This window comes from Euleptes europaea, chromosome 20, assembly GCF_029931775.1.
Source record: "Euleptes europaea isolate rEulEur1 chromosome 20, rEulEur1.hap1, whole genome shotgun sequence".
NCBI lineage: Eukaryota > Metazoa > Chordata > Lepidosauria > Squamata > Sphaerodactylidae > Euleptes > Euleptes europaea.
The window spans coordinates 3,622,779-3,644,776 of NC_079331.1; the positions used below are offsets into that span (position 1 = coordinate 3,622,779).

A 21,998-nucleotide genomic window follows, 5' to 3' on the forward strand; every position below is an offset into this window, starting at 1 on the left:
CAGAAAAAAACAGACCTTATTAACTTCTGGAGTTTTTTTTTTTTTTTTAAGATACATCTCTATACAGACAGATACCAGGCTAATAAGAGATCCAGCGTGGTGTAATGGTAAAGAGCGGTGGTTTGGAGCGGTGGACTCTAATCTGGTGACCCAGGTTTGTTTCCCCATCCCTACACATGAAGCCAGCTGGGTGAGCTTGGGCCAGTCACAGCTCTCTCAGCCCCACCTACCTCACAGGGTGTCTGTTGTGGGGAGGGGAAGGGAAGGTGATTGTAAGCCGGTTTGAGTCTCCCTTAGGTGGTAGAGAAAGTTGGCATATAAAAACCAACTCTTCTTCTAATAAAGAAAACTTGCTAGGGTTCAGGGGGTAGTGAACAGAAGGCGGTGGTGGGGAGGGAACTGGAGATGAACTGGAGGGGTAGGATAACAGGAAGAATAACCAGAGGCAGGACAGGAAGGGGGAGGAATGTATATCCTGAATATCCCCCCTTTTTGCTGTTAAGACAGCTGACTCATGGCGACTCCGTGGATTTTCAAGGCAAGAGACAATTGGAGGTGGTTTGCCATTGCCTGCCTCCACGTCACAACCCTGGTATTCCTTGAGGGTCTCCCATCCAAATACTTGCCAGGGTCGAGGCTGAGTGTGACTGGCCCAAGGTCACCCAGCAAGTTTCCATGGCACAGCGGGGATTTGAACCTGGGTTTCCCATGTCCTAGTTCCGACACCCTATGAAAATAGAAACCCCCTTAAAATACCCTCAGTATTGTAGGTATATTTATGTGTAAATACTTTTTTTTTTTTTAAAGAAAGAAACCACTAGTCGCCATACAACAGCGAATAGGAACATTTACATTTATCCGACTCCGACTCGATCAAGTTAATGTTAAATACAAAAACCAAAAAGAGATTGTAAAAAATAAAGAATATACACATTCAAAAGAGCTTATTCCAGTATAAAGTTACTGCGGTCTGCCCGACCCGCCTCTCTTGTCTCCCGCAAGCAGGAAGAGATAGGGGGGGCTACCTTAGGAATACCATGAGCTTGTCGTCTCATCACTGGCAGGCCACACAAAGAAGAAGGACAGGAAATGTCAGGACAGGCAAATTTTTTGGCTTACGAATATTTACTCTTTGCCGTTTGGCATGAGCTAAGCCCCAGACACATTCCATCCAGTATCACCTGTCTTAGGTGGGCGGGAGGAGAACAGGCAATGGAAAAGCCCAGCTCCAGGCACAGAAAAAGGGGGAGATTCTCTTTACCTCTGAAGTCACATTGATTTGAGGCAAACACCTTTGTCTTCTGCCACCTGCCATATATCGTACCAGCCAACCAGCGCTCCTGGCTAATGGCAAAAGTATGAGCTATTTTTGTCATCCAGAAAGGTAATCATAGAGTTGGAAGGGACCACCAGGGTCATCTAGTCCAACCCCCTGCACAATGCAGGACATTCAAAAACTACCTCCCCCCAACACCCCCCCAGTGACCCCTACTCCGTGTCCAGAAGATGGTCAAGGTGCCCTCCCTCTCATGATCTGTCTAAGGTCATAGAATCAGCATTGCTGACAGATGGGCATCTAGCCTCTTCTTAAAATCCTCCAGGGAAGGAGAACTTACCACCTCCCAAGGAAGCCTGTTCCACCTAGAAGCCCAGATGTCCCAAATGGCATGGGGAGGGAGACACCTACCAGTCTTTTTGCTTAGGCTTAACAACCTTCCTTGTCAGGACGAGTTTTTTTTAAAAGAAGACAAATTCAAGTGGACTTGCAAAAGATCCTATCGAGACGTGGCACGCAGAATTCATGCGAGACCAGAGATGGCCCCATTCCGGGACGACATTCCCCACCCCACATACACACCAGTGACGCGGCATCCTCGTTCGAAGTGTTTTGTGCAAGAGACAATGTGGTCCGTAGGTCGATCTTTGTGCGTAGTTCTAGCAGGGCGCACATTCGAAAGCTGCATCGAAGGGTTGACAGGGTAAATGTCGGGGACGGCTGAGCCAGTAATACCCATTGCAATACTAGACCTTGCCACGGGTTCCAGAAGTCAGGCGGTATAATGCTACGGAACCGCATGGTCAGCTAGAAGCAACGGCATCTATCTACATAACATGAATGCCAGTTACACCCTGGCATAAAGAGCATATATTATATACATACAGACAAACAGACACACGGACTTAGCGTTGGTAAGATGGAAGGCTGGAGTTTTTCCTCTGTCCTGGCTTCAGACAGAACAAGAAATGTTTCCTCCAGCATTCAAGGGTGGACTGGGATTGAGCCCGCCCTGTTTCCAATGGTCCCCAAAGGATGCCCTTTTCCCATGGCAAAGAATCAATTTTTTTTCTGCCTGCTTGCCTCTGATGGCGAGTCAGGGATTACAGTTTGGGTTCTGTTTTGTGAATAAGGCACAGTTCTAGTCGAGGCTGATAGTCTTGCCGGATGCGAGCCTTCGCAGCCCACGGCTACCAGCTGCGACTCGGCCTAGCCAGCTAGTCAACGGGAAAGTTCGCGAGAGCCTCTGTAGCAGAGAAATTGGCTTCCATTGAGGTCGTGGGCAAGAAGACGTTGATGAATCTGGATCAGGAGGTGGGAAGGAGGGACGGACGGCGGATTGGTCTCTGCTTCTCAGGGGGGCTTTCCGTCTCTCCTCATTAGCTCTTCTCTTTGCCTACCCTGGCCGGAGGGGAGGGCAGCAGATTCTCTCTCTGGGCATGCTCCAGGATGGCCATGTAGCAAAAATAGTACTGCTCGGGCGTCTGGATGCTGAAGGCCCGCTGGGTTCTCATCCGCACCACCGTCTGGTAGACGTTCAACGTGCCCACGTCCTGCAGCTGCGATAGGCAGATATCGAGAGCACAGAAAGTGCCTGGGGAAGAGAAGCGTTACCAACTGTAGCCAGGGTCACCAGCTTAGATGGCTTTAAAGGCGTTTAAACAATGCTGCGGAAGATGGGACCACGGGGGGCCGCTAGCCATGATGGCTCAGGGGAACGTCCATGGAAAGAGGCAGGGCTGTCTTAACGCATGGGCACGCCGGGTGGTTGCCCAAGGGCCCCCCATAGGGGCCCCACGCTAATCTATGTATGTTGTGCCCTGCTGTCAATGAATAAATACTATACTAAATTATAAATATCTGTTATTGGAAAATGCATATTTAGCATGTGTTTTTGCTAAAGATAATGAACAATTAATTAATGTTAATTTGGGTTTGGATTAAGAGTAAATAAAAAAAAAAGGTAAAGGTCCCCTGTGCAAGCACCGGATCATTTCTGACCCATGGGGTGACGTCACATCCCGACGTTTACTAGGCAGACTGTGTTTGCGGGGTGGTTTGCCAGTGCCTTAACCCAGTCATCTTCCCTTTACCCCCAGCAAGCTGGGGACTCATTTTACCAACCTTGGAAGGATGGAAGGCTGAGTCAACCTTGAGCCGGCTACCTGAAACCGACTTCCGTCGCGAGCAGAGCTTGGACTGCAGTACTGCAGCTTACCACTCTGCGCCACGGGGCATTATACTGAGGTATAATGTAAGAAAGGACTTGATCATTATGGAAGCACCAATAAATATATCTTTAATTTTATTAAAGAGAGCCAACGTGGTGTAGTGTTTAAGAGCGGTGGTTTGGAGCGGTGGAGTCTGATCTGGAGAACAGGGTTTGATTCCCCACTCCTCCACATGAGCGGCAGAGGCTAATCTGATGAACGGATTGGTTTCCCCACTCCTCCGCATGAAGCCAGCTGGGTGACCTTGGGCTAGTCACACTCTCTCAGCCCCACCCACCTCACAGGGTGTCTGTTGTGGGGAGGGGAAGGTGATTGTAAGCCGGTTTGATTCTGCCTTAAGTGGTACAGAAAGTCGGCATATAAAAACTTCTTTATCAACCATTTACATTTTTATTCCTGTGTGTGGTTGTGTAGATAGGGGCCCCAGGGCACTGTTTTGCCTGGGGGGAGGGGGCTATAATGTTGTTAAGATGGCCCTGGACAGAGGCAGTAGCCCTGTGCCGGGAGGCAATACCAGCTTCTGCTGGCGGGCTTCCTGGGGTGTCCAGTTGGCAGCTATGGGAAACAGGATGCTGGATTAGACGGTCTGATCCAGAAGGGTTCTGTTGATGTTCTGATGCCATGGGACCGGGTCTTGTATTTACCTGTCCTGCCGATGCCAGCGCTGCAGTGCACCACGATCGGCGGTCCCCCCGGATGGCCTTTGTACCGTGGCCCCAAGGCGCTGACCGCCACCCTTTGTTGCTGCTTGACAGCCCCCAGAAAATCGATCAGAGTGGCAGCGGAGGAAGGGACGCCGTAGTCCGGCCAGCTCACGTACTGGAAATGGGTCACGAGGCGGCGCTCACGGCTCTGCGGGGGGGAAAAGAAGGGTCCCGCGGTCAGCACGAGTCCCCTTATATCGCTGCTGCTTGCCTACAGTGGGCGACTCCTCACTCAAACTACTGGGACCGAATCTGGTCCTAAAAGGAGCGGCGTCAAAGGTGGACGCTACAAATATAGCATCAGAAGGGAACTGCCTCGGGAGGTACATTGCCAGGTACAGCCCACGCGAGTAAATTACTGTATGGCTCGTGTACCCAAGACATTTCCTGTAATGGGAAAAGTTTACTTAGCGCTCGGTGTGACAATCCAAACCCTGCACCAAGAAAAGCCAAATCCTGCCATCTATGACAATGAGACTAATTTACTTTACTGTATATACCCCCTCAATCTGCGTAATTGTTTCTGGGCAGGTTTTATTCACGGCAAATCCCTCTCTGTCTTTCAGCATTAGGGCAGTAGTCCTGTTAAGAGTGCTTGTGCCTAGGGGTACCTCACAGTTGTAGATCTCCAGCACAGTTTTCTTGTAATGGTTGAGGTTCTCCATCCCAAGGTTGGTGACGGTCAGGATCCCGTAGCAGGCCTGGAAGTCCTTCTCCAACGGCCAGTACTGGCCGCATTTCCTCCGGCCTCCTTCTTCAAGCCTGGAACGGCAAGAGCCGGAGAGTAGCTTATGCACTAAACCCACATGAGATGAGGACTTGCGTGAACATCTGAACTTTCAAGCAAATGAAGGGCAGGAAAAAGTCTAGCAGGGCCAAGTATATCTGGCATGGGTTCCCCCCCCCCCACACACACACACCATGGTGATAGCAATAGCGAAGCTTGCGGAATTTCTCACTGGCATCTAACTGCTAACATGCGACCTTCAGCATGTGCCAACTGGCCCCTAGATGCCACCCAAGATTTAGAGGCAGCAGTAACAACGTGCCCACCGGCTGTGGCCAAAAGAGCTGGCTGTGTTAGTGAGATTTTATTTATTTATTTATTTGTTGGATTTATATCCGGCCCTCATTCCCAACACTTCATACAAATCAAATCAAACCAGACCTTTATTGGCATAATAAATAAATACATAAATAAATAAATGCATGCATGCATACATACATACATACATACATACATATTGAGGTTAAAAGGAGGTTTACACTTCATACTATACTTCATATTTCTTGAACAATGTATACTGGTAAAAATTGGATTTATATTAGAAACCTATAAAAAGGTAAAAGGTAAAGGTCCCCTGTGCAAGCACAGGGTCATTCCTGACCCATGGGGTGACGTCACATCCTGAGGTTTCCTAGGCAGATTATGTTTGCGGGGTGGTTTGCCAGTGCCTTCCCCAGTCACCTTCCCTTTACCCCCAGCAAGCTGGGGACTCATTTGACCGACCTCGGAAGGATGGAAGGCTGAGTCAACCTTGAGCCGGCGACCTGAAACCGACTCCCGTTGGGATCGAACTCAGGTCGTGGGCAGAGCTTGGACTGCAGTACTGCAGCTTCCCACTCTGTGCCACGGGGCTCGGGAGGGAGGGATACATAAAGAGAAAGAAAGGGACAGAACACTCTTATTATCCTGGGAGATAATCTCCATTCCTGTGCCATCCTCTCTCACATCTGCCCATTTGTGCGCCCTTACCTGGTCGTCATGACGATGACCAAAACATTCTGTTCCCACACCATGCGCCAGAAGTCACCGTAGGTGTTTTCTAATGGTCCTGCAGAGGAACACCATGCATTAGAGGAAGGCAAAGGAGAGAGCCTTACTAGTCTTGATCCAGTCTTTCTGAGTGAAGGCAAGGCCTGACATGGAACACAAAAACCGCCCTTCTTAGAATCACAGAATCACAGAGTTGGAAGGGACCACCAGGGTCATCTAGTCCAACCCCCTGCACAATGCAGGAAATTCACAACTACCTCCCCCGCACCCCCCCAGTGACCCCTACTCCATGCCCAGAAGAGGGCCAAGATGCCCTCTCTCTCATGATCTGCTATAGGTCATAGAATCAGCATTGCTGGCAGATGGCCATCTAGCCTCTTCTTGAAAACCTCCGGGGAAGGAGAGCCCACCACCTCCCGAGGAAGCCTGTTCCACTGAGGAGCCGCTCTAACTGTTAGAAAATTCTTGCGTCAAGACAGCTCCCCCTCTGATGTATTTAGTAGGCAACGCTTCTCTGATACACCAGCTTTCTCCACCAAACAATTCCCTGGTGTACTACTTTCTGCAACAAGCGATTAAAACGTGGAATTCACTGCTAGAGGATGTACGGGCGGCCACAGGCACAAATGGCTTTAAAAAAGGGATTCGATCCTTTTAAACTGTAGATGCCGGGGATTGAACCTGGGACCTTCTGCATGCCGAGGAAATGCTGTACTACTGAGCCACAGCACCCCCACCTCCCAAGGATAATGGCTGAGCTAAAAAGGTCCCAGATTCAAGCCCTGGCACCTCCAGTTTTAAAACAAACAGTGACCTTGCAGCTGCCAGTCAGAGTCGACAACCCCACGATTGACCGTCAGACCCGGCAGAAAGCAAGCTTCCTGCCCGGGTTCACTTCACGCTCACCTTGAGTGCCGATGTAAGCGTTCCTCTGCTTGTAGCCGTCCATGAAGCTGGCGTTGATGTAATCCGTCAGCTGGGGAGACAGAGAAACACAACGTCACCCGCTGGGAGCGAAGAAGAGAGAGCGTGCATCATGTTCGCAGTGCATGTGCGCACTGGTATGTGTGTGTGGGGTGGACAACTGCTCAGGGGCCGGCTTCCCTTCCTATGACCCTCCCTTCCATCCTGACAATTCTGCTTTGCCAAATGCAAGGCTTAAAATCCAACCCAAAACCATGCGGCCTTTTAGCAGGCGTATAATCAGAAACAGAGCCAACGGTACGCAGCGATCAAAAAATGCTCGGCATGGGGAGACCCCGTGTGATGTAGAGGTTGCAGTGTCATCTTAGGTTTTGAGAAACCGAAGTTCAAATCCCCATTCTGCCACGGAAGCTTACTGGGAAGTCGTACTTTCTCAGCCAAGCCTACCTCACAAGGTTCTTGCGGGGATAAAACGAGGACAATGCACGCTCCTCTGAGTTCCCGGGAGGAAAAAAAGAAGAGTTGGTTTTTTATATGCCAACTTTCTCTACTGCTTAAGGGAGACTCAAACCGGCTTACAATCATCTTCCCCTCCCCACAGCAGATGCCCTGTGAGGTAGGTGGGGCTGAGAGAGCTCTAAGAGAGCTGTGTCTAGCTAAAGGTCACCCAGCTGGCTTCGTGTGTAGGAGTGGGGAAACAAATCCAGTTCACCAGATTAGCATCCGCCGCTCATGTGGAGGGAGTGGGGAATCAAACCCGGTTCTCCAGATCAGACTCCGCCGCTCCAAGCCACCGCTCTTAACCATCGCACCACGCTGGCTCTCTAGTGTGGGATAAAAATGTACTGCAATACATACCCCTCCCCAAGTCCCCTTCAAACTGAATGCTCCCTAGGGTACCTCAGGTTAGTTACTATTTCTCTGCTGAAACTACCTCGCAGGGAATTTTTTAAAAAAGCAATGGGTTAGATCGACCACCTGCTTACTTCTGGGTAGCTGAATTGTTTGGTCAGCTTCACCCTGGTTTGATCAAGGCAGGGTACGTCTCCGTATCTGTTCTTCTCTTGGTTACAAGGAGCCCTGCAGTTGGAGGAGAAACCAGTATAGGCCGTGAGCGTGACCGATCTCGCGCTGGAAGGAAGCCGGTTTGGGGGCCGGGGGCGGGATTTCCCTGTACTCAGGGTCGAGGCAACCCAAATTCCATACCAGGAAAAACACTGGGGGTCACCGCACTTTGTATTCCCAGCGATGTATTAAGAGTTTGAAAACGTTATAAAAAATACTGTCCGCACTTGCTATGTACTCCCAGCGATGACCTTCAGCATGCCAAGCAGAGGCTCTACCATTGAGCCACAGCCCCTCCCGCAGTATTTCACACTGTGATCCCTTGATTTTTTTCCTATCATTTCTGTAAGGCGGGGGCGCTGAGGAGCTTGGGGGGGTATTCACTGTGGGAAACAGGACGCCGGGCCAGATAGATCTTTGGCCCGATCCCACACCGTCCTTCTTACAGTCACTTACAAGGAACAGACGAATGTGCCAGACGGGCTCCGGCGCCGGATGCCCTCGTATTCCTCGTAGATGCCCCGTTTCTGCTTCTGGCTCACAAGTTCCAGCAGCTCCTGGACCGTCAAGGCCTTCGGGCCCGGCACGTGCACGGAGCCGTTATCGCGAGGGGAAGCCAGCGGCACCAAGATCAGCTCGTCCAGAGGGTCCGGGTGACCGTTCTGCTGCGGGAGGAACCGGCAGTTCCAGCTGAGGGGGTCCAACTTCAAGGACCCGCCCAGGTACTCGGGGAGACACTCCGGCGGGAGATGCTGCTTCAGCTCCGACATCTTCACCATCTGAACCTGAGAAGGGATAATAGGGAGAGACACGAGTCAAACAAGCCCAGGGAAACCACAAGAAGACTTGGGAGGACAGGAAAGGGATTCAAACACAGGGCCAAGGTTGTGGGGGAAAGATGTCGGCAATCTCCAAACAAAACCGGCTGGTCAAGCCATGGAAAAATGGCACCTCTGGCTAAGAACGTAAGAAAGGCCATGCTGGATCAGACCCAGGCCCATCAAGTCCAGTAGTCTGTTCACACAGTGGCCAACCAGGAGCCTCCAGGAAGCCCACGAAAAAGGTGACTGCAGCATTATCCTGCCTGTGTTCCACAGCACCTAATATCATAGGCCTGCTCCTCTGATCCCGGAGAGAACAGGTATGCATCATGACTAGTATCCATTTTGACTAGCAGCCATGAATAGCCCCGACAGCGCGCAATTAGGTTGCAGGGAGGGAAGGCAGCATGGTAAAGGCACATCTCGGAAACTAAGCCGGGTCGGTGCTTGGAAGAGAGACCACCAAGGAAGACTTTGCAGAGGAAGGCAATGGCAAACCACCTCTGCTTCTCATTTCTTCATGAAATACTTCGTGAAATACTTCGTGAAATTCTCAGGAAGTATTTTTTTCACACAACGCATAGTTAAATTGTGGAACTCCCTGCCCCAGGATGTGGTGATGGCTGCCAGCTTGGAAGGCTTTAAGAGGGGAGTGGACATATTCATGGAGGAGAGGGGTATTTATGGCTATTAGTTAAAATGGATAGTGGTCATGATGCATACCTATTCTCTCCAGGATCAGTGGAGCATGCCTATTATCTTGGGTGCTGGGGAACACAGGCAGGATGGTGCTGCTGCAGTCATCTTGCTTGTGGGCTTCTTAGAGGCCCCTGGCTGGCCACTGTGTGAACAGACTGCTGGACTTGATGGGCCTTGGTCTGATCCAGCAGGGCCTTTCTTATGTTCCCTTGAAAGATCCTTGCTGGGGGTCACTGTAAGTCAGCTGTGACTTGACGGCACTTTACACAGACACAAAGAAGGTACAAGCTTTCTGAATTTCCAAAACTGGTGTGTTAGCTTCTGGGCTATTTAAACATACCAAGTGTATTTTGTGGGTATAGGGCTCTCGTCTGCCACCGACACATGAAGCTGTCTGATACTGAATCAGACCATTGGTCCATCAAGGTCAGTATTGTCTTCTCAGACTGGCTGTGGCTCTTCAATGTCTCAGGCAGAGGTCTTTCACATCACCTACTGCCTGGCCCTTTAACTGGAGATGGTGGGGATTGAACCTGGGACCTTCTCAGTGCCAAGCAGAGGCTCTATCACTGAGCCACCGTCCCTCCCCATTCATTCTGAGGATTCCGTGGAGCGTTCAAAAGAACACACTTGCTTCACGCAGGATGCTGGAGTCTCACTGAGAAGATCGCCACGAGACATTTCTGCAGAACTGCACAATTTCTGCCAGTGTTTTCAAATGAGCAAAGGAGTTAATGCGAGTCTGTAGCTGGGAGGGACCACGACAAGACCACCTTTAACCATCTTCCAGTACTTGAAGGGCTGTCGAATAGGGCAGGGTGCTGAGTTGTTTTCTGTTGCTCCAGAAGGTCGGACCAGAACCAACAAGTTGAAATTAGATCAAAAGAGTTTCCGTCTAGACATTAGGAAGAACTTTCTAACAGTTACAGCGGTTCCTCAGTGGAACAGGCTTCCTCGGGAGGTGGTAAGCTCTCCTTCCCTGGAGGTTTTGAAGCAGAGGCTAGATGGCCATCTGTCAGCAATGCTGATTCTGTGACCTTAGGGAGATGATGAGAGGGAGGGCATCTTGGCCATCTTCTGGGCATGGAGTAGGGGTCCCTGGGGGTGTGGGGGGGAGGTAGTTCTGAGTTTCCTGCATTGTGCAAGGGGTTGGACTAGATGACCCTGCTGGTCCCTCCCACCTCTATGAGTCCATGATCAAGTCACATTCTATGAGACCCCCTGAAGCGGAACGTCTTCAACTCACCCGTTCTCGGAGCTTTTCCTTCAACAGCAAGCTGATAATGGCGTAAGGGACACGGAACCACATTGGGGCGCCGACGATGAAGACCTTTTTAAGTCGAGCCGGGAAGGCTCCCTGCAAACAAGACGCAGAAGGACAGTTTGGTAAAAAATGACAAACAGATACCAATTAGGTTGCAACGGTTGGACAAAGAATATCCCACTTTGGAACCCAGAACTGTACCGGTGATGAATTCACTTTGTTACCCTGTTTGCCTTCCTCGCCCCCATTTTAGGGTCGCCAACCTCCACGTACTAGCTGGAGATCTCCCGCTATTACCACTGATCTCCAGCCGATAAGAGATCAGTTTCCCTGGAGAAAATGGCCGCTTTGGTCATTGGACTCTATGCATTGAAGTCCCTCCCCTCCCCAAACCCCACCCTCCTCGGGCTCTGCCTCAAAAAACTCCTGCCGGTGGCAAAGAGGGACCTGGCAACCCTACCCCATTTGTTTCACCCCCTCTGTTGAAATTCAGACTGTCATCTCCTCGAGGCAGAGTAGGGTTGCCAATTCCGGGTGGGAAATTCCTGGTGATCTGCGGGCGGGGCCTTGGGGAGGGCAGGGTTTGGGGAAGGGAGGGACCTCAGCGGCATGAATGCCGTAGCGTCCACCCTCCAAAGCGGCCAATTTCTCCAGGGGACTGGATCTCTATTGTCTGGAAATCAGTGTTCATTCTGGGAGGTTTCCAGTCTTCACCTGGAGGCTGGCAACCCTAACGCAGAGGCATGATGTTTCTGGTACTGGAAAATACTGACGCCATTTGTGAATTTAGTAGTAACCATCATAATCCAGTAGTCAACTAAGGATTTTAGACCCTTCTGCTTTCTTCTCCTGTGGCCAACAGGGGGAGACTAAAGTCTACGCCAACACAAGAATATGAGATTTTCCTCCCTTCCAAAGGAGCAAAATGTACTCAGAACCTATAGGGCTGGGCTAGAAAATGATTCTGCGGCTATCCATACCCAAGCAAGTAAATCAGGATGAATTAGGAGGTCGGAGGAGGACGTGCACAAGCTCAGAAGAAATCTACCGCCGGGGGTTTCGACCACCTTCGTGGACACACGGAATAGCGAATGAAAAGGCCCCCAGGCGAACCCTATTTCAAGTGTTTAGCGTAGGCCAACACAAAAGCCAGTATGAGCATCTTCCACAGGCCTTCCCTAATAATACAGGATCATTTCGGCTGGATGCTGGGGTGTGAAAGTTGGGAAACTCCTGGAGATTTGCGGGGGGTGGGGGTGAACACATGAAGACATGAAGCTGCCTTCTGCTGAACCAGACCCTTGGTCCATCAAAGTCAGTATTGTCTACTCAGACTGGCAGCGGCTCTCCAGGGTCTCAGGCAGGGGTCTTTCACATCACCTACTTGCCTAGTCCCTTTAACTGGAGATGCCGGGGATTGAACCTGGGACCTTCTGAATGCCAAGCAGAGGCTCTACCACTAAGCCACAGCCCCTCTCTATGGCTCTCCAGGGTCTCAGGCAGGGGTCTTTCACATCACCTACTTGCCTAGGCCCTTTAACTGGAGATGCCGGGGATTGAACCTGGGACCTTCTGCATGCCAAGCAGTTGCTCTATCACTGAGCCACCGCCCCTCCTACGGTGGAGCCTAGGGTGGGTGGAGTTTGGGAAGGAAGCTCGGCCGGACGTGACGCCAAAGGGAGCTTCCATTTGCTCCAGGGGAACGGATCTCTGTCAGCCTGGAGCCCAGCTGTGATTCTGGGAATCTCCAGGCCCCACCTGGAGGTTGGCAACCCAACATGAAAGTCTGGGGCCTTGCACACCCTGGATTGGGGCCAGGGGGAGGGAACGAAGGTGGTCGCTCGGCGGAGAGCCACGTTCGCAGTGACCACCCACCAAAAGAGCCACGCGGACTTCCTTCCCTGGCTGGCTTACCCTTTCCTCCAGCGGCAGCTGCTTCAAAGCAAGAACCAAGTTCCCAAGCACAGTCCCCCATCAGTCAAGTGACTTACCCACTTTCCTGAAAAGTAGGGGGCTTCCAAGTTGGGGAAGGGGCTCAGAAGAATCTCATGCGTCTCCCGAGCCACCGAGGAGCCCTTCGGTAGCTACAGGCTGACGCGCTCGGTCTGGCTCTCCCGTGTCCTTCCTTCATCCTTCACTTCCTTCTCCCTCCCCAGGGGATTCTGAGAATCGCAGTTCCCAAAACTCCTGCGGGTTTGACCGTCAAGGGCATTCTTGGAACCACCGTTTCCAGAATGCTTGGGGGGAAAGGGGTGGGGAGGAAACGGAGGGGAAAAAATGCTAGAGGGACAGCGCGGCGAGCGTTTGAACCGTGGTCCTCGTCGACGGGGCAGAAGCAATGAAGGAGGGGCGGGAGAGGGGATTCTTCCCCAGGTACCGTTGGCTATCCGAGCCGGAGACGGATTCACAAGTTGTATAGGATCGTCTCCGGAGCCGATGGCCTATCAGTTTGGGCAGCTTCTTTCAGGTTAATCAGACCTTGTGACGGCCAGGGGAAGGGGGCACAACACTATTAAGCCTAGAACCCATAAGTGCCCCACTTTGTATTGCAACAGGAATGCCGAAATTGTGTTTCTTGCGTCACAATTCTCGGTTCAGCAGACATCCAAAAACCTACGTTACTCAGTCCCTGCTTTTTTTAAAGACACCTTCTCCCCCACTTGCCTCCTGCTCCCCTCACTTGTGACCCCTTGGACATAAGAACGGGGAAAATACATGAAGGAGCATGCATAGCTGCCCCACCCCATCATGTCTAGCTTGGTCTCTGCTTAAGAAATAGTCAAGCTGGACAATCTCAAAAAAGTCCCTTTTATCAGCATTCCGTGTATTACAACATTGCCTGAAATTAAACACACATTCACACAGCATCATGGGCTATGTAGTTTAATGCTATGGGCAATCTCAAAACAGTTCCTTTTACCAGCATTGCCAGTCACCTGATATTAAACACCCATTCGCACAGCATCATGGGCTATGTAGTTTAACTCCTTTGAGTGCACTTTGGAGCATCCCCAGTTTATAACCATGACATTGTCAAACCAACATAGCGTAGGAAGTTTTTTTTGGGGGGGGGAGGGAAACTGAGAACAGAAAGACCTGATTCTCCCATTCTCAAACGCTCCTCCGTTTCCTGTTCTCTTTACCTTCAGTAAATTGAGAATTTTCTTGCTGAGATCCAGCTCAAAATTGGTATAGTGGGAGCCCGCCATGTCGTAGATGAAGACCAAGCCGTTCCGCTGTGTTTCGAAGCTGGCAGAGGAGAGAAAAACAGCACAAATCATTAATAAGGAACTGAACACAGTCCGTACGGAGGAGATATTCTAATTTCCTCAGCCACATGATTACCAGAGAGCCAGGGCGGTATAGTGGTTAAGAGCGGTGGTTTGGAGCGGTGGACTCTGATCTGGAGAACCGGGTTTGATTCCCCACTCCTCCACATGAGCGGCGGAGGCTAATCTGGTGAACAGGATTCGTTTTCCCGCTCCTACACTTGAAGCCAGCTAGGTGACCATGGGCTAGTCACAGCTCTCTTAGAGGTCTCTCAGCCCCACCTACCTCACAGGGTTTCTGTTGTGGGGAGGGGAAGGGAAGGTGATTGTCAGCCGGTTTGATTCTCCCTTAAGCGGTAGAGAAAGTCGGCATATAAAAACCAACTCTTCTTCCCCTATACAAGGTTTGTTCAGATGGAAATAAAATTATATATCCCGTAAAACTCTTTTTCTTATCCCTGTTTTTATCTCTCACTTCCTCCACAGAACGGGCAGCAGCAGGGCCATTTATACAGCGGGGGGAAACAGTACTGGGGCAATCCCAAGTTTCCTGGTGGAAGCAGGTCGGCCCAGAGCCTGTGGTTGGTGCCGATCCCTCTGACGGGCCACGCCAACCCAGGACTCAAAGTCACCCGGTTGGAAACGATCTGCCTACCTAAGTCCCCTTACCCACCCACCCACCCACGTTCTCCAACAGCTGTGAACCGAGGCAAAACGTGTCCGATACCTCGGCTCCCCCTGACATACGTTCACCCAGAATGTATTCGCTTTAATCAGCCTTAATTAGCTTTAATTCAATCGAGGGGAAGGAGGGGGGGGAGAACTTCGTGAGCCGTGCATGCCAATTAGGCCGGAGAACAACAATATGCCTCTCTGTTCCCCGTCCCGCCGCCAAAAGACCTTTCAACGGCCTCGAGTCTTGGCCCCGAATCCAAGACCTGGCGAGTACCCTGAATTACCCGCCCCCCAAAAGGCTTCTAAGCAAGATTTACAAATTCCAGCGAACGCTTTGGGGGAGGCCAGCTCGGCCAGGGGATTTTTTTTCCACAAGCTCATTGCTGCTCTCCTCGAAGCCAACAAGATGTCGCTTTGCCGAGGGGTCTCCAACAGGAACGCTTGGTGACTGAAGGCAGAAATTCACAGAATCACAGAGTTGGAAGGGACCACCAGGGTCATCTAGTCCAACTCCCTGCACAATGCAGGAAATTCACAACTACCTCCCCCCCAACACCCCCAGTGACTAGGGTTGTCAGGTGCCCAAACATCATTGATCCATGCTGGCTTGTAAATCAACTGTCAGAGCTGGCACAACATAATGGATTGAGTCTCAGACTAGGCTCCTGGGAGAGGGGCCGTGGCTCAGCGGTAGAGTATCTGCTTGGCATGCAAAAGGTCACAGGTTCAATCCCTGGCCTCTCCAGTTAAAAGGACCAGGCAAGTAGGTGATGTGAAAGACCTCTGCCTGAGACCCTGGAGAGCGTTGGCTCAGCGGTAGAGCAACTGCTTGGCAGGCAGAAGGTCCCAGGTTCAATCCCTGGCACCTCCAGTTAAAGGGACCAGGCAAGTGGGTGATGTGAAAGACCTCTGCCTCAGACCCTGGAGAGCCGCTGCCGGTCTGAGTAGACAATACTGACTTTGATGGACTGAGGGTCTGATTCAGTAGAAGGCAGCTTCATGTGTTCATGTGAGACCTGGGTTCCAAATCCCCACTTCTACCATGGAAGCTGACTGGCTGACCTTGAGCCAATCGTATTCTCTCAGCCTGACTTCCCTCACAGGGTTGTCGCCGCAGGAAAACAGAGGAGGGGAGAACGATGCGTTTGAGTCCCCAGGGGAGAGAAAGTCCAAGAAGCCAGAAAAAGCAAAGATCTGTTTGGTGCAGAGCTATAAAACAGTTCACTCACCTCTCCACCGCCCTGTCCAGCAAATAGAAGAGAGCTTGGAGTACCACATGTTGAACGCTTTTGTTGGGGTGGTGTAACTTGGCTGTAAAGAGGGCGATGGAGGCACCGGAAGGATCTCGTACGCTCTGCAAAAAAATAATAATGACAAGATGAAAAAGGTCAATGCTGAAATACAGGAGTGGGAACCAATGGATCTCATTGAGGTCAAAAGCTGTCCAGAGCAAGTTTAAAAGTTCTTGGTGTCACATGGTAGGTTGGAATTGTGAAACTGTAGTGCTGGCATCAAATGCAAACACTACTTAGCATTTATAAAGCACTTTTATGCCCATTTTGCGGCGGGGGGAAGCTTTACGCCTCACCCAAGACCACTTTCAGTTCCTGGCAAAGGTAAGACTCGAACCAGAGACTTCCCATGCCAAAGTTCCATTCCCTCACCGCTATGCTGCACCAGTTCTTATGTAGTATTTTTTTTTTAAGCGAATTGGATCTGGAGCTGAACAGAGCCTGAATGGACAATCCTGTCTGAGACTGCAAAACGAAGGCTGTAAAAGGAATGCCCCTGCTGCTGCTAACTGGTATCTCAATGCCACGTTCCCTTCCGCAGGAAATTATGGGGGTTTTCCCAGGTAAAGTTGATTTATTTCATTGAAAACATAAAAGCCACAGCCAAGATTGTAATTATTGCATGACAATCCGTACATCCAAGAGGCAATTATGCCATATCAGGCCAACGAGCTTAGCACTAATTGTTCCAACTGGCATCGCCTCCTTAAGATCTGTGGCAGGAGGGTATCTTTCCAAGCATCTACAAATGGACATTGTTTAATTGGAGATGCTGGGGATCAAACCTGGAACCTTCCGCACACAAAACGGACCTTCTGCCACTGAACTACAGCCCTGCTCCGAATTGCTTATAATCAGCCACAGCTCCCAGTAGGCACAGCTCAACCAAGCAAATCTCACCGTACTGTACCCACCAGAATAGTGAATTTTCCGCTAAGCAGCTCAGACCGGAGGGGTTCCTCGTGCGGTTTCAGCTTCACAATCCCTTCTTTCAGCCTGGTTTCCTAAGACGCAGGGAAAGAGGTTCAGGCAAGCGGGTTGGCTTTAGAGGCACAAAGTGGATTTTCCTGTCTGCAGCTTAAGAACTGGGAGTTCTCTCGGAAGGAGCGTGGCACGCCCCTTCTGAAGTCTCGCGCCAGTCTTGCCCAGCCGGTTGGCAGAGACGGACAGGAACTGGGTATAGCCTCCTCTCATCTCTGAGAATTGGCAGGGCTGGGAGGAAGGGTCTCTGGGAATTTTCAGGGTTGTTTGCAAAGGGGTCTCTAATGTAGAACCCAGCAGGGATCTCTAATGCAGAACTCAGCTTTCACTGTAAGGGGAGGAAAGTTTCTAGTCCTTACGCATGTGGAGAAAAAACACCCCTGAGAAGAAGCTGCTAGGCCAAGACGTTGCTGGAGACCAAGTCCTATGAGGAAAGGTTAAAGGAGCTGGGTATGTTTAGCCTGAAGAGGAGAAGACTGAGAGGGGATATGATAACCATCTTCAAGTACTTGAAGGGCTGTCATATAGAGGAGGGTGTGAGTTGTTTTCTGTTGCCCCAGAAGGTCGGACCAGAACCAACGGGTTGAAATTAAATCAAATGAGTTTCCGTCTAGACATTAGAAAGAATTTTCTAACAGTTAGAGCGGTTCCTCAGTGGAACGGGCTTCCTCGGGAGGTGGTGAGCTCTCCTTCCCTGGAGGTTTTTCAGCAGAGGCTAGATGGCCATCTGTCAGCAATGCTGATTCTATGACCCTAGGCAGATCATGAGAGGGAGGGCACCTTGGCCATCTTCTGGGCATGGAGTAGGGGTCATTGCGGTTGTAGCGGGGAGGTAGTTGTGAATTTCCTGTATTGTGCAGGGGGTTGGACTCGATGACCCCGGTGGTCCCTTCCAGCTCTGTGATTCTATTATTCGGCTTCCAGAGAAAGGAAGAGGCATTTATTCACTTAAAACAGAAGATTTCTGATCTGGGATTGAGACAGAGGCCTCTTCTGGAATACGGAAACATAAAAACTTGATGGCCCAAGAATATGGTTCAGCATACTTCCCACCTCTCCCCTGGCCTCTGATCCCATGCGACTTACCCTGTAGGAATGGAAGAGTTCGATTGCTCGAAGAACGTCAAATTTTCTGGCCATGAGGAACTTGACTGCCACATTCCAAGAGAGCGGTGAGACATTGTATTGGATCGTCCACTTGTTAATCTCTTCAAGAAATTGCTTGGTAGCCTATTTGGGGGTGGGGGAGAACAGACAGTAAAGGTGGAACACAGTCCAGGATTTTCTAGACACCGACATGCTAAGAAAGATTTCTTACATTTTTCCCTCCCACTTTTCAGATAAAATTAGTTACAAAATTGGCTCAATTGGAAGGCAAGAGAACTGACTGGTTCAATATAATGACATTTGTTCCCCAAGGAAAGGAATTCCCAGCTGGCTGCTTCCTGGACTCCCTCTGATGCTTCCTGGCTATCTCCATCTGATGGTACCAATAATGACAGATGGAAGACAGACGCTCAGCTTGATCCAGGCAGGATTCTCAGCTGGCTGCTCCCTGATGTCAGGAAGCAATTTTCCTCTAGGCCAGATTGGCCAGGGATCTTGGAGGGGTTTTTTTGCCATCTTGTGGGCATGGAGTAGGGGTCACTGGGGGTGTACGGGGGAGGTAGTTGTGAATTTCCTGCATTGTGCAGGGGGTTTGACTAGATGACCCGGGTGGTCCCTTCCAACTGTGTGATTCTATGACCCGAGTTTTGCACTAGCATCCAATCACCACCCTCCCCAAAGCAGGAACAATCCAGCCACAAAGCTTCCAAGATCAAATGTTAACCCTGTTGGCATGGCCAGGCTTCGTGGGATGGTAAAGAGAGATAAAGAGAGTGACTCACAGGAAGGAACAGTCTGGACAAAGCAGGGAAGGGAGAAGTTGATCAAAGCAAAGAAAAAGGAAAGGAAAGAAACAGTAACAAGGAAGAAAAGAGTAAAGAAATTAACCCGAGATGATTCTGCACAGAAAAACCAGGGAAACCTCACTCACGGCTGCTCAAGGTAGTAGTAGTTGCTTTTTATATGCCAACTTTCTCTACCACTTGAGAATCAAACCGGGTTACAATCACCTTCCCTTCCCCTCCCCACAGCAAACACCCTGAGAGGTAGGTGGGGCCAAGAGAGATCTAAAAGAGCTGTGACTAGCCCAAGGTCACCCAGCTGGCTTCATGTGTGCAGGAGCGGGGAAATCAAATCCAGCCCACCCAATTAGCCTCCGCAGCTCAGGTGGAGGAGTGGGGAATCCAACCCGGTTCTCCAGATCGAGTCCATAAAATACGTTTGTGTGTGTGTGTGTTGGGGAGGTGACAGACTCCTCCCTCCTTCACTGCCGGGGCGGCGTTTACAACTCATCCTGCCCACGGCTGTCACCCTTTCACGCTTGTTGCGGCTTGCTGTTCTGGATCCTTCTACATGGTGCCCGGCAATTTATCTCCAAGAGAGGGGAACTCCTGTTTCTCTCTCGCCACTGGATCTGGCTTCCTCCACAACCACCGCCAGACTTTCTTTTGCACAGTATTTTGCGTTGCCGCAGCAACCTGAAATGCTGTCTGTGCCCTGGTGTTCGCACGCCATTCGAGGTTGCCCCAGCAACCCACAATGCTGCCCCCGAACGCTGGTTTTTGCACACCGTTCTAGGTTGCCGCAGCAACCCAAATTGCTGCCCAGACATGGGTGGGTTGCATTTTCTTTGAGGTCTGTGCAAAATGATGGGTACGTTTTCAGGGGATTTCATATACCAATGGCACACACACAACTTGACGGTTATTCTGCATTTTTCCCAATGGGGACCCAAAGGGGCTCATGTCGTTCTCCCCTCCTTCGTTTTATCCTCACAACAATCCTGTGAGGTACGTCAGGCGGAGCGGGTTTGACTTGCCAAGGTCACCCAGCAAGCTTCCAAGGCAGAGCGGGGATTCGAACCTGGGTCTCCCAGGTCCTAGTCCGACACTTCCCCCAGCTTTTCAGAACCTTACAGTTTCAGCGTCACAATTATCATCTGATGTTGACAGATTTATTTGTTATCAGATATGTGTGTGTGTTAAGTGCCGTTAAGTCGCTTCCGACTCATGGCGACCCTATGAATCAACGTCCTCCAAAATGTCCTATCATTGACAGCCTTGCTCAGGTCTTGCAAATTGAGGGCTGTGGCTTCCTTTATTGAGTCCATCCATCTATCAGATATGGACCCTTATATTTCCCGGTTTGGCCTGGCGGCCAAGAAAATCAGGCCAAAGCAAATCACGAAAGGTGGTAAAGCCGGATAGAGCAGAATAAGCGTATTTTAATTTCTTAATTTTCGTATTCTTTTTAATGATCCTGGTTCTGTATAGTTTAACTCGTTGTTATACTGTTTTAGATTGTAACGGCCTATGGCCTTATACAATAACCTTGATCTATAAGCGAACCAGAACCTTACACACAGTTGTGACCAGATGTTTTAAGCAGCTTGGGTTACCCGTGCAGAAAAATACTGGGAGATCAGAACGAGGTTTTTTTTTACATGCTTTCTGTGATTTTTAAAAATGTTCTCTACCTTATCTTCCATTGTTGTTATACAGGCAGACCCTTTGGCTGGGAACAGATGCCTATTATGACATGGTAAAATTCTACATCCAAGTGATCAAAGCACTTCACATACATTAGGTTAGTGATCCTTATAAAAAACGACCCATAAAATAGCTCAGCTTTTACTCTTCTCCAAACCAGAGATGGGAAGAACCTATTTACGGAGAGCAGAAATAATTTCCTGCTTACGCCTCTCCATCAATAACAATCCGGCATCAATAAAATCATAATGGCCCAGAAGTGAATCGGGGATGCGGTTCAGCAGTATAGCATCTGCTCGACATGCAGAAAGTCCCAGGTTCAATCCCTAGCATCTCCAGTTAAAGGAATCGGGACAGGTAATGGGAAAGACATTCACCTGAGACCCTGGAGAGCCGCTGCCGGTCTGAGCAGACAATACTGACTTTGATTAATCACGGGTCTGATTCAGTATAAGGCAGCTTTATGTGTTCATGATTTGGCCTTGCCTCCCCCAGTTTGAATGAAGGTGAAATTGACCAGACCAAGAATGTGGTCTAGTCACTAACAGCTCAAGATCTGGTGGACTGTGAGAGATGAACAAGGCAGACAGAAAGGGAGAAGGTGAACTGGTTCACTTTCTTAACTCCCCCACCATGCTTTCAAAACGGATCAACCTTCATCCCCTCCTTTGGAGGAGGAGGAGGAGGAAGAAGAGTTGGTTTTTATATGCCAACTTTTTAAACATCTGAAGAGTCAATCAGCTATCCAGTGGCCAGTCAGAAGCCCTGCTGGGCCAAAAGCCCAGCCTACTTCCCAAAAAAACACTCCAGGGAGGGCATCGGCAGACACCGTGGCCCCCACAGGTACTACATTGGGGACCCCTGCTCTAGAGTCTCAAGATTCAAGCCAGGGTTGCAGCTGGAAAGGAGAATGAAAACGGGGAAAGTTTTGGCGATGGCTAGGAGACACAGAGGTTGTCAAGTTCACGCATAGATTCGAAGTGTCCCCTCTCCCCCGGTCACATCTTAAACCGGAGGCCTCTCTAGGCGAGACTGTGTCTTCTTTCATTTTAAAACCGCTCGAGAACTTGCGCAATTGAAGAACAAACATACTTGAGACATGAGTCAGACAAAACAAGAGGTTTGGTGTTCCTCTGCGTAAAACCCTCCGCTTGGCAGGAACACCGTAGCGCCTTCCTCCGTCCGACCAAATCCTCCTTTCCAGAATCCAGCCGAGCCCTCCAAAACAAACCCACCGGGGAGAAGCCTGTCACTTTCCCAAAACTCCTGGCCGACCGCGGAAATGGGGAACCGCGTTGCATTTTTCTTTACGGCGCAAGCGACGGCAAGGAGAGGCAAGTGGGAAATGCCGGGAGATCATTTGGAAGCACCTGGACATTTGAGATGCTACTGAAGGCGCCGTTTGCGCGAGTAAACAAATTCCG

General features: G+C 50.3%; 1 protein-coding gene across 1 annotated transcript in view; it reads right to left on the reverse strand.

Annotated features, from left to right (window-relative positions):
• Window positions 1–2,655: 2,655 nt before the first annotated feature.
• PTPN9 (protein tyrosine phosphatase non-receptor type 9) overlaps window positions 2,656–21,998 on the reverse strand; it is a 28,248-nt gene continuing 8,905 nt past the window's right edge. The window contains exons 2-13 of the mRNA XM_056865802.1: window positions 18,065–18,208; window positions 16,912–17,001; window positions 15,935–16,059; window positions 13,905–14,010; window positions 10,744–10,854; window positions 8,434–8,762; window positions 7,899–7,992; window positions 6,895–6,964; window positions 5,968–6,046; window positions 4,823–4,973; window positions 4,152–4,359; window positions 2,656–2,870 (exon numbers count right to left, since the gene is read on the reverse strand). Coding sequence (XP_056721780.1) covers window positions 2,656–2,870; window positions 4,152–4,359; window positions 4,823–4,973; window positions 5,968–6,046; window positions 6,895–6,964; window positions 7,899–7,992; window positions 8,434–8,762; window positions 10,744–10,854; window positions 13,905–14,010; window positions 15,935–16,059; window positions 16,912–17,001; window positions 18,065–18,208 — 1,722 coding nt within the window. The remainder of the gene's footprint in view (window positions 2,871–4,151; window positions 4,360–4,822; window positions 4,974–5,967; window positions 6,047–6,894; window positions 6,965–7,898; window positions 7,993–8,433; window positions 8,763–10,743; window positions 10,855–13,904; window positions 14,011–15,934; window positions 16,060–16,911; window positions 17,002–18,064; window positions 18,209–21,998) is intronic.